This window comes from Silurus aristotelis (genome assembly GCF_946808225.1).
Source record: "Silurus aristotelis genome assembly, chromosome: 17".
In the NCBI taxonomy this organism is placed as follows: Eukaryota; Metazoa; Chordata; class Actinopteri; order Siluriformes; family Siluridae; genus Silurus; species Silurus aristotelis.
This window is the reverse complement of record NC_139590.1, coordinates 9,680,845-9,692,466: the sequence shown is the minus strand read 5'-3', so window position 1 is coordinate 9,692,466 and position 11,622 is coordinate 9,680,845. Positions and strand designations below refer to the sequence as shown.

The following is an 11,622-nucleotide window of genomic DNA, read 5'->3' as shown; positions in this document are numbered from 1 at the left end:
ACAGAAGGAGTCTGCAGCTTTGGCACTTTGTAACACTAATGTTTTCCACCACTGAAAGGTCACTTTGGAGCTTTATGGTTTGACAAGCAGTGCTTTCTTATAGGAATGACAGCTAATATCTGCTTTGATGTAATAACAGAAACTGACTTGTTTCCCAGACACTCCACATTAAGTTTAATGTTGTGGACATTACAGTACAATGTGACATGCTGAAATGGTGGGAAGATGTGTGCGAAGAATAAAACACTTTGAGGTGTTATTGAAGTCGAATGTTTTCCAAATAACAATAACTTTGCTTTGGCATGAATCAATTTCCTATATGGCACACCCCCAAGTCAGCAATGATGTTTGTGCTGTTCAGATCAGATACTGTAATATGTCATTCCTCTTACCATCGTCAAATTCTGGTCCTTCCTACAACATGATTCATAATTTCTGAAATATTTGTGATTCCTCAGCAGTGGTGTTTTGATGTGCTGTGCCAATTGACATGTTCTGATTCTCTGGACTGAATCAGCACCCAACATGGTCTTCAGTATGGTCTCTTGTGTACTGTACACAAAGTGTAATGAGTAAAACATTCTTAGAAGGGCATTTTGCACAATAGTGTAGAATTTAGGTGTGATTTGCCCTGCTCTGTTTTCTTACATGATCCTTGCTGTTCTCTGAACTGACTAATTTATACACCCCTTAATCTCATGACCTACATCTTGATGGAATGCATAATCTTGCTAATTTAAATGCTAGTTAAGTCTATTAAAAAAATACCATTTTCCTTTGCCATCTAAAGGTTTGTTATTCTTCATATACAACAATTGGCCAACAAGAATTATTATTAAAGAATAACAATGCTTTTGCCCAATTATAGTTGCATTCAAAGTTCTGAAATGTCCGTGTTGCTTATGTTATAGCAGTTATAACTAGTTTGTTTCTCACCAGTCTATAGTTTGGTTCAATTGTTGATAGAAAAGAAGCATATCACTTAATCACATATGAGTGGTATATACCTATGTAGAAAACACAACAAATATAATCATTATTAATAATTTAAATAATAGCAAAGTGTTACAAGACAACCAGAAAGCAACCAAAATATCTCATGGTGTAATTGAATCCCTCTGTGTATGTTTCTGACCAGCTTGTTTCAATAAGATGTTTTCAAATAAATCATTTATCCAATGGGAATGAATGTTAAGGTCCCACTGCAGATTCCTCCTGATGTCAGATCTGTTGGTATGGTACCCTTAGATAGGACTGGCATTTTTGGGATAGGCTCTGTGGTAGAAAATCTCATGTGCATCAACACAGGAATATGTGCATATTAATTCTCCAAGGTACTTGCAACTATATAGGCAGTGGCATGTTTTGTAACATAGGTATGTATGTAAATATGTATATGTACAGTAAGGAAAATAAGTATTTGAACACCCTGCTATTTTGCAAGTTCTACCACTTAGAAATCATGGAGGGGTCTGAAATTGTCATTGTAGGTGCATGTCCACTGTGAGAGACATAATCTAAAAAAAAAAATCCAGAAATCACAAAGTATGAATTTTAAACTATTTATTTGTATGATACAGCTGCAAATAAGTATTTGAACACCTGAGAAAGTCAATGTTAATATTTGGTACAGTAGCCTTTGTTTGCAATTACAGAGGTCAAATGTTTCCTGTAGTTTTTTTACCAGGTTTGCACACACTGCAGGAGTGATTTTGGCCCACTCCTCCACACAGATCTTCTCTAGATCAGTCAGGTTTCTGGCCTGTCGCTGAGAAACACGGAGTTTGAGCTCCCTCCAAAGATTCTCTATCGGGTTTAGGTCTGGAGACTGGCTTGATATGCTTCTTACAGAGCCACTCCTTGGTTATCCTGGCTGTGTGCTTCGGGTCACTGTCATGTTGGAAGACCCAGCCTCGACCCATCTTTAATGCTCTAACTGAGAGAAGAAGGTTGTTCCCCAAAATCTCGCAATACATCCTCTCCTTAATACAGTGCAGTCGCCCTGTCCCATGTGCAGAAAAACACCCCCAAAGCATGATGCTACCACCCCCATGCTTCACAGTAGGGATGGTGTTCTTGGGATGGTACTCATCATTCTTCTTCCTCCAAACACATTTAGTGGAATTATGACCCAAAAGTTCTATTTTGGTTTCATCTGACCACATGACTTTCTCCCATGACTCCTCTGGATCATCCAAATGGTCATTGGCAAACTTAAGACGTGCCTGGACATGTGCTGGTTTAAGCAGGGGAACCTTCCGTGCCATGCATGATTTCAAACCATGACGTCTTAGTGTATTACCAACAGTAACCTTGGAAACGGTGGTCCCAGCTCTTTTCAGGTCATTGACCAGCTCTTCCTGTGTAGTTCTGGGCTGATTTCTCACCTTCCTTAGGATCATTGAGACCCCACGAGGTGAGATCTTGCATGGAGCCCCAGTCCGAGGGAGATTGACAGTCATGTTTAGCTTCTTCCATTTTCTAATGATTGCTCCAATAGTGGACCTTTTTTCACCAAGCTGCTTGGCAATTTCCCCGTAGCCCTTTCCAGCCTTGTGGAGGTGTACAATTTTGTCTCTAGTGTCTTTGGACAGTTCTTTGGTCTTGGCCATGTTAGTAGTTGGATTCTTACTGATTGTATGGGGTGGACAGGTGTCTTTATGCAGCTAACGACCTCAAACAGGTGCATCTAATTTAGGATAATAAATGTAGTGTAGGTGGACATTTTAAAGGCAGACTAACAGGTCATTGAGGGTCAGAATTCTAGCTGATAGACAGGTGTTCAAATACTTATTTGCAGCTGTATCATACAAATAAATACTTTAAAAATCATATATTGTGATTTCTGAAATTTTTTTTAGATTATGTCTCTCACAGTGGACATGCACCTACGATGACAATTTCAGACCCCTCCATGATTTCTAAGTGGGAGAACTTGCAAAATAGCAGGGTGTTCAAATACTTATTTTCCTCACTGTAAATGTGTTAACGTTAAATAAAAATATATAGAAATATTAAAAAAACTTTCTTTACTCGGATATATAAGAAAAAATAAATTAAATAATAATATCACTAAACATTTGTTTTACTGATGTATCTCAAATCAGCACCAAAATCCACCATAAAATCCGAAAAAAAATCCGGCAATTACAACCGTCCATGTGGAAACACAGAAATAGTTTCATTTGGTGTACTGATGATTTCCGTAAATTAAAACACCTTTATTACTTGAAAAAAAAATAATAATAATAATAAAAAATAAATAAATAAAAAAAATAATAATAAAAAAAAAAAAAAAAAAAAAAAATATATATATATATATATATATATATATATATATATATATATATATATATATATATATATATATATGTATATGTAATTACTTTAAAACAATAGATGGATGGATAAATGGATGGATGGATGGATGGATTGATTGATTCCACTTTATCATCTTTTAGCTTTTAGAAATATCTTAACTTTTTTGTTTAAGATCAAGTATGTTTTAGTCAGCTGTTTTGACAGCTCTGTGCTTTAAAAATTGCACCACCAGAAATACTTTAAGACCAGACATGTGCAGTATCATCCCAGAAATACTTGAAATGGTTTATATGTGCAATTGACAGTCACAGTTTTTTTCTATTCTATGCATGGTGAGTTCTGTCTGCATAGAAAGCTAGAGAGGAAGAGGAAGAGATAAGTGTGAAAAAAAGTTGAAATAAATATCTAGATACTTTGCTTGACACTCTTTATCTTAACTTCCCCCTTTCCCACAACCCCTTTGTACTCTAACATATAAGCTGCCTAAGAGAAGAAGGTGTTAAAAAAAATTGAATTTGACTTTGTGTCTGGTCTCTCTTTAAGCTTACCAAATTAGTAAACCTTGTTTCTGTAAAAAGATGTTTGTCTACTCAGTTACATTTATACCATAGGCTTTAAATCCACTGATTAGGAGAAAAACACACACCGAAGAGAAGAATGAATGAATTATTGCAACATGCTAGGTATGTCTTTTTGTGGGTTTTTTTTGTATATGTGATATTCTGACTGGCTGTTAAAAATTATTCAAGTGATGCTCAAATAGCAGTGAATTTCAGTCTACTGTATTTAATACAAGATGAAATTCTATTTAGTTGTGTTTTCAGTCCACTTGCAACTGGCTCCTTAAATGGGTTTTATATATATATATATATATATATATATATATATATATATATATATATATATATATATATATATATATATATATATATATATATCAAACTGATCTTGTAAAAATACACATTTTGAAACAGCCAGGATTTCTATATCTATAGTTGATTTTTAATATATGTATTTAATATGTAACTAAGTAGAATCACCACTTTGTTTCCTGGCTAAAGCATTTGAAAACAAAATCATTTGTCAAAATGAAGTTCATTAGTTCATCTCTCTGTGCCTATTTTCGCAGATTACCAAAGACTGAGGACTAGTCTGTATTGTTGTAGACACACCCAAAGTGACTTTGCTTCTAAATATGAAATCATCATCATCCTCATCATTTAGACACCTGCAAGTGTGCTGTATTTGCTCTCTGGTGTAATACAGTTATTATTCATATCACTTGGGTAATAAAACTGTCAGCGAGGGCAAAGTGCAGTCTTCCCTGATAAAACACTGAGATTACTGTGTAATCCATATGGATATTTGAGCTTCGAGCGAGGAAGAGCTCAAAGACAAAAGGACGCATTCATACACACAAAACGAGGGCCACGTGAGTGTTTTTGCGTTCTTTAGCGTTTCATTTTCACTGCAGTTACAGATGGAAGAGGGTCTTGTTAGTTGCTTAATTTTTATATTTGTATGTATCAGGAAATAAGTAAACAAATATATATATATATATATATATATATATATATATATATATATATATATATATATATATATATATATATATATATATATATATATAATAAATATATTATAAATAAAGTAAATTATTAAAAGTATACAGTACAAGATGGGTTGAATTTATATTCGTACTTTAGAACAAGAGTGGCTTTGGTTTCAAAGTTAAAATAGAGCTTTTGCATTCAATTTGCCAAATACAATTCTGACTTTACTTTGCTTATTGTGTATTGTGTCCAGGGACAATACACAATAATATTGTTGCCTCAGGCTTGGTCTCAGTGGAGGTCTAGAAGAGAACTAGAAGAGAATTACATTAGAAAATTACACTTTTTTTTATGATGACCAAGGGGACCAAAGTAGATCTATCATGTAAGGACAATATAAAGGCTTAAAAGCTTTTTATATATATATATATATATATATATATATATATAAGCTTTTAAGTAGAAAAATATATTTGCTCAGTAATCAAACTGAAGAGTATCCAGCAAGGGTTCAGTGGTGTCCTTCAGGTAGGCCAGGAGCAGTCTTTCAAATTACTTCATGATTACAGTCATGAGAGCAACAGGCATCATTAAAACCAGTGATTTGGGGTGTTTTGGGGACTGGAATGATATTAGAGCATTTGAATCAGCAGGGAACTAAACACAGCTACAGTGATCTGTTGAAGATCTGAGTGAAGATGAGGGCCAGTTAGTCAGCACAGACTTTTAGACAAGGCAGGTGAACCACCATCTGGGCCTGAAGCTTTCCTAGTCACCTGTCTTTTGAAGACTCGTTTCACCTCCTCTACACATACCTAAGGCGCAGTTTGAATGGAGGGGGAGGCACAAAGAGGGGTTGCAGGGGGGTAGGTGACTGTGTAAAGTGCAGATCAGAGAGGGGTGGGTGGTGATAGACTGGGCTTTTCAACTCGGCAGTAAGATATATATATATATATATATATATATATATATATATATATATATATATATATATATATATATATATATATATATATATATATATATATATATATATATATATATATAATATGGTCTAATAATCATGCTATAATGTTATAAAACATTAAAAGCACATAGCACAATTGTTATATTATTAAACTGGATTGCATACAAATATTTATTAAGAAGCAGCCTATAGAAACTAAAGGGCAGGATGGGTTTAATATGCACATTTTTTATACTAATTATTAGATATTAATAGATAATTAATAGATACATGTTACTCATAATTTACATCTGCTCAAAAGATAAACATAAATAAATCAGTGTATAAATCAAACACACAGCACACAGATAACAGCCTCTAAAAAAATAAAAGGCCTAAATTCTCTGCTTTTTGTAGGGTTTGAGACACAAATTTTTACTTATGTCACACAAAGCCATTTAGCCATTAACATTTGAAGTTCTGGCTCTATTTATTAAGTGAAACCCAATAAGAACTGAATGCTTCAACTTATTATATAACAAATTATTGCTTGACTTTTTTTTTTTTTTTTTTTTGCCAAAGCTGGACAAAGACATTGATCTTTGACTATCTATTGTTTTGACTGTTTAATATAGTCTTACTAAACTTTCTGGTAACGACAAAACATATTTTGATTTGTGTTATTTGGCAAAGACAATATAACTTGTAGCTGCTGTGTCTACACTTAACTTTCATTACAGTAGAATTCAATCTGTAGAATTCAGCATGCTATTAACTTCCCCAACTGCATAAAAAGCTGCAGTGTTATCAAAAACCTCACACTGTCTCAGACACACTGATGAAATTTGACATTTTCGCTGAAATTAAAAGTGTTATTTTTTTGCCAAATAAATTAGCACTTCATTTACAATTGCACTGTAAATTATGTGATTAAAACCATTATGGAACTAAATGCTACTAAATACTTTAACAGTATTAAATCATCTATTGCAAGAGAACTCACAATGTTCACTTAAGAACTGGCTCAAAGAGTTGACTTGTTCACAAATGACTCATCAGTTACCCCAGAATTGTATGCCTTATTCAGACGATACCTGCCTTGTCAGAATTCCTACACTCTACTGGATCTGGTAGTGTAAGAAAGGATTCCTATTCAGTTGTATTTCCATGCTTCACCACTAGATGTAGATATGCAGTTTACCAAGCAATGACAAGCTCTCTATGACATCACAGTGCACCGTCCCCCAACGAGAGTATAAAACACCGAACAGCAGCTAGCAGAAGACAGGGCTCGAGTTGATTGTATATGATTGTTGATTGTATATAAATACAATCAAATCTATACCCAGTAAAGTAGAGTGTTCTGAATCCTGTATCATGTTTTTACTGACGCGCTGGGGCGAGTACAATCCCCTGATCAGCGCACACCTTATATGGTCCTTCGAGCTAGATAGGAAAAACTTCCTAACAGGTAGAGTGGCTCAAGCTTGAATCCTGGTGTCAAGACTCTAAGAGCTTGAATCAGAGGAAATTCGATCTCTTAAAATTGCCCTCCGCACAGTAGCAGGTGCACAGTACACAGAAGAGTAACAGTAGAAGTTTTTCAAACAGTACGTATCAAGATAGGGGGAATTCTCAATAGCAAACCTCTAGGTTATGTCTCCTCCAATGTGGCAGATTCAGACCCAATTACCCCAAATCTCCTGCTCATGGGTCGGCCAGACAGCTCTTTACCTCAAGTGATATACCCTGCCCATGAGTCGATAGGACGATGTGGATGGAGACAAAGTCAAGTTCTCACTGATAATTTTTAGTCGAGCTTCGTGAGACACCACTTACACAATCTCCAGCTACCACACAAATGGCATGCAGAGACTAAAACCCTTGCAGTTGGGTCTGTTGTTATGATGGTTGATCCCCAGCTACCACGAGCCCTTTAGTTGATCAGAAGAGTAATAAGGACATTCCCTGCAGCGAATGGACAAGTAAGGTCTGCAGAGGTCAACGCTAAGGGTCGATTATACACAATACCCGTCTTATTAATCTACCAGAGATAGCTGCTGAGGATGATACCAAGATCAAACCGACAGACTTTTAACTTGGATTTAGGGGCAAATATGCCATGCATAAAACCCAGTGAAGTTTGAGTGTTCTAAATCCTGTACCGTGTTTTTACTGACACGCTGGGGCGAGTACAATCTCCTGATCTCCACACACTTGATAGTGAAACCCTCTTCTATGGTCCTTCGAGCTAGATAGAAAACCTTCCTAACAGTTACACACAGCCTTCACACGGGCAGAAGTGCTGATTTCCCACAGCCATGTGTGAATTGGTGTATACATGTTTACAGTATGTCTCGGTTTCTTCTTTTATCTCATTAGCTTTTTTGTTTTTTACCCTGATGATTCATAATTGGCAGGTCACATGGTACATAATGTCACTGTTTTAGCTGTGAAACATACATCATTATTTGTCATACTGATGAGAAATTGCAAACAAAAGAATAGCGATGACATGAAATAAGAGACACTTGTCACATGCTGTGTCAACAGGCAATTTGATTGGTCCATCATGTGGACATGGGCACTACTTCCTGTCATCCTGGCAGCGTTCGGCACTATAGGCATTTGGACTGTGTATGTATTTTGTATTCTGAGTTTCTCTTTTTTTTCATTTCACTTAATGTTGCACATTCTGCACATCTTTCTGATTGTGTGTGTGGTTTTACCTGCCAGGTTTGGTTTAGCTGTGTCTAATGATACAGTGAATCTGACAGTTGAATTTCCATATATCAGGTGTGTGTATTTATTATTTGACATAATATACACCATCTCAAGTTTGCTATAACATTTCTAAATGGAAATATAATTATTCTTTTCCCAGCACATGTGGCTCATATAACCCTCAGAGCTGCCTGTTCTCCCAGATATGCAACATTTGCTCTGTGCTAGGTGAGTGCTCCTCTCTTTCTTTCTCACTTTCATTTATTCATCCGTTAATTTTCTTTCTCATACTGCCACCCGATCCCGATGCAGCTCTGTGGATTGTGATTATGAGGTTCCAGCAGGTGAGAGATTTCAACTGTGCATCACGAGTAAACACAGTCAGTCTAGTTCTAGGGTTCATTTCATCAATAGGAATCTCTATCCTGGGAAACTTTCAGGTACTCACTACACCACTTATTCTCAAACATGTCTTCCCTGTTCTTCTCTGCCAGGTGTTTAAAGGTTTACTTTTTTTCATTCTTAGCAAACAGTGGTGATGGGTGCTCACTTGTTGGGTGCATTCCTGGCATTTTTTGTGGGTCTGGCATACTTCTGGGTTCAGGTGTGGCTCACTTACCGTGCCAAACCATCAGATGATAAGAAGTGGGCGGGGCCTGCACGCATCATTTTCTGCAGTCTGTGCACTTGCTTGGTTCTTCTCAGTATCCTTCAAACTGCTATCACAAATAACATTCGAAAGCTGTTTGGGATTTTACCAGGTATGCATTATAGAGAAAATGGATGTGTCTTATGAAACTATCATGCATCATTATTACATTTTTGGATGCATGTCATGCCATAGACTTATACGTATAATCAAATTGTAAACGAGTATAGTCATGTTCTCAACAAACATGTATTGTTATTGTCTGTCCCACTGATGACGTGGATCATAAGTATGTGTAAAATGAGTCAGACCCACACACACACACACATATTCAAAATCCCTTTGTTGAACCTTAATCCCTTTTCCACAGTGTCTGTGTTCCATAACGTAGGCTACCGATCGGAAGCTGCTATGTGTGAGTGGGCTTTGGTCATGTGCTTCTTCATGCTCTTCGGCCTTTTCTCCGCAGAGTTTCGCCAAATTGATTTTCATCAACTGCACGTCCAGAACGAGGGGCTCAACAAAAGCACCCTCGAGTCTCCAGCACAGCAAAATAAATAGTATCTCTAACGAGACACACTGGGAACACACACACACACACACACACACACACACACACACACACACACACACACACACACACACCTGTTAACCCTCAGCACGGTTGAACAGATTGAGTTATTGTATTGTATGGGTTTATGCTGCTAATACGGACCGGATCTTGTAGAATGTAAGAGAATTTTGGTCTTATCAAATTTATCAGGTTTTTCTAAAAGTGTCTAATTTATAATCCCATCCCAAAGCATTGACTAATTCATTAATCTAGCCAGTCTAGACAGTTATTTATGACATTGTTATCATTTATATGTTTATATTTTGCTGAAATAATAAATAAAATACATGTCCTCATTGGCCAAGCATTTGCTGATCTTAGTGTTGATGTCACTCATTCTGCGACCAGCCAAAATGAAGCCTTGAAAATGAATAGATCTAAACATCTAAACTAAGAACTTATCAACATCACTGGAAACTTCGCAAAAAATCATGAACAATATTCTCTGTAGGAGCACTTTACTGATCACATTTTATATTAATACACAAGGATAACCGCTAGGTGGGGCTATTTACTCAGTAAATTAAAAGGATGCTGCTTTGGACATCTATGACATTTTTAGGACTCATTAGGTGGAAAAACAAAATTCTGCAGATTTTATAGCTTTAATATAGAGAGTGACAGAGTGATAGAGACTTGGTGGATTGTAGATGTAGAATACTTCGCTACTGTACTTAAGTAGATTTTTACATTTACATTTACATTTTCGGCATTTAGCAGACGCCCTTGTCCAGAGCGACGTACAAAAGTGCTTTGAGTCTCTAGCAATGAATAAATCTACACTGGTATGCTAGATTACAAACTTAATACAAATATAACTCTACAAAGGAATTCTACAATTCCTGTGAATTCTACAAAGGAAACTTGCAAAGTGCTAATTTGCTAATTTATTTTTCAGACAAATTTTTACTTTCACTCATTACATTTTAACATAAACATCTGTACTTTCTACTTCTTACATTTTTAAAACAGGCTTGTTACTTTAGTTTTAATCTATTTGGTGTAATATTTTTTCTTTTCACTGTGTGCCGTTTTCAGCCCATTAGCCCATTGTCATTGCGCGGCTTTTTCCGTCTACAACTGGTGTCTCATTTCCTGGTGCTTACACATCACAGACATGATCTAGTTTACAAAGCAAACAATGAGCAAGGCAGAAGGTAACAAGAAGTATGGGGTTAATGTGGATTAGACAGGGAGTCAGCAATGTAACATGATGGAGAACAGAGACGTTCCTGTTCACTGGATCATCTTTTCTCTTCTTGTGTTCTTTATGGTGGTTGTTTAGTCTGGTTACATTCATTATGTGAAAAAAAAATCGTTTTGTATTAATATATTAATTAAGGCAGTCAAAATGAACACGTTTTTGTTTGACCTTTTTTTTAATTAAAAATATGGATCAATAAATATAAAAGGCCTTCAACGTCCATTCTTTACTTAGATTTTGATTAGAGTAAAAAAATCTGAAACATATTATTTTAAGGTACATTTAAAACAGATAAAAATGTGCGGTTAAGTTGTGAATAATATTATACTAATACTAATATTAATATGACGTGAGGTACCAGTGTGACACTAAAACAGGTAGTCGTAATGGCTACTTTTTACTTAAGTACATGTCAGAGCCCAAACGTCTTTACTTTAACTTGAGTAAAATAATATTTTAAAACATGAGGCTCTGAACTTCTACTTAAGTGAAGGATGTGTGTACTTTTATCGCTCGCTCGCTCGCTCGCTCACTCACTCACTCACTCACTCACTCACTCTTTAGAATCATTGGGAACTTTTTTGAGGATATTCTATGACAATAAACAAAGAT

The 11,622-nt window shown here is 35.8% G+C and overlaps 1 protein-coding gene across 2 annotated transcripts; it reads left to right on the top strand.

The window, feature by feature from the left end:
• Positions 1-4,615: 4,615 nt before the first annotated feature.
• Positions 4,616-10,105, top strand: tmem150b (transmembrane protein 150B). 2 transcript variants are annotated; one of them, XM_083567155.1, is made up of 7 exons: positions 4,618-4,753; positions 8,374-8,457; positions 8,557-8,616; positions 8,705-8,772; positions 8,857-8,984; positions 9,071-9,248; positions 9,564-10,105. In XM_083567155.1, the coding sequence occupies exons 2-7, from the start codon at positions 8,393-8,395 to the stop codon at positions 9,752-9,754; spliced, it is 690 nt and encodes a 229-aa protein (XP_083423281.1). In that variant the 5' UTR covers positions 4,618-4,753; positions 8,374-8,392; the 3' UTR covers positions 9,755-10,105. The 2 variants fall into 2 exon arrangements, with proteins under 2 accessions (XP_083423280.1, XP_083423281.1); XM_083567154.1 differs by having other exon boundaries at positions 4,616-4,753; positions 8,705-8,984.
• Positions 10,106-11,622: the final 1,517 nt, after the last annotated feature.

Coding starts and splice junctions, on each gene's coding strand:
- tmem150b (XM_083567154.1), top strand. CDS start 8,393: ATGTGGACATGGGCACTACTTCCTGTCATCCTGGCAGCGTTCGGCACT. Junction 8,617..8,704: donor GTTGAATTTCCATATATCAG/GTGTGTGTATTT, acceptor TTCTTTTCCCAG/CACATGTGGCTCATATAACC. Junction 8,985..9,070: donor CTATCCTGGGAAACTTTCAG/GTACTCACTACA, acceptor TTTCATTCTTAG/CAAACAGTGGTGATGGGTGC.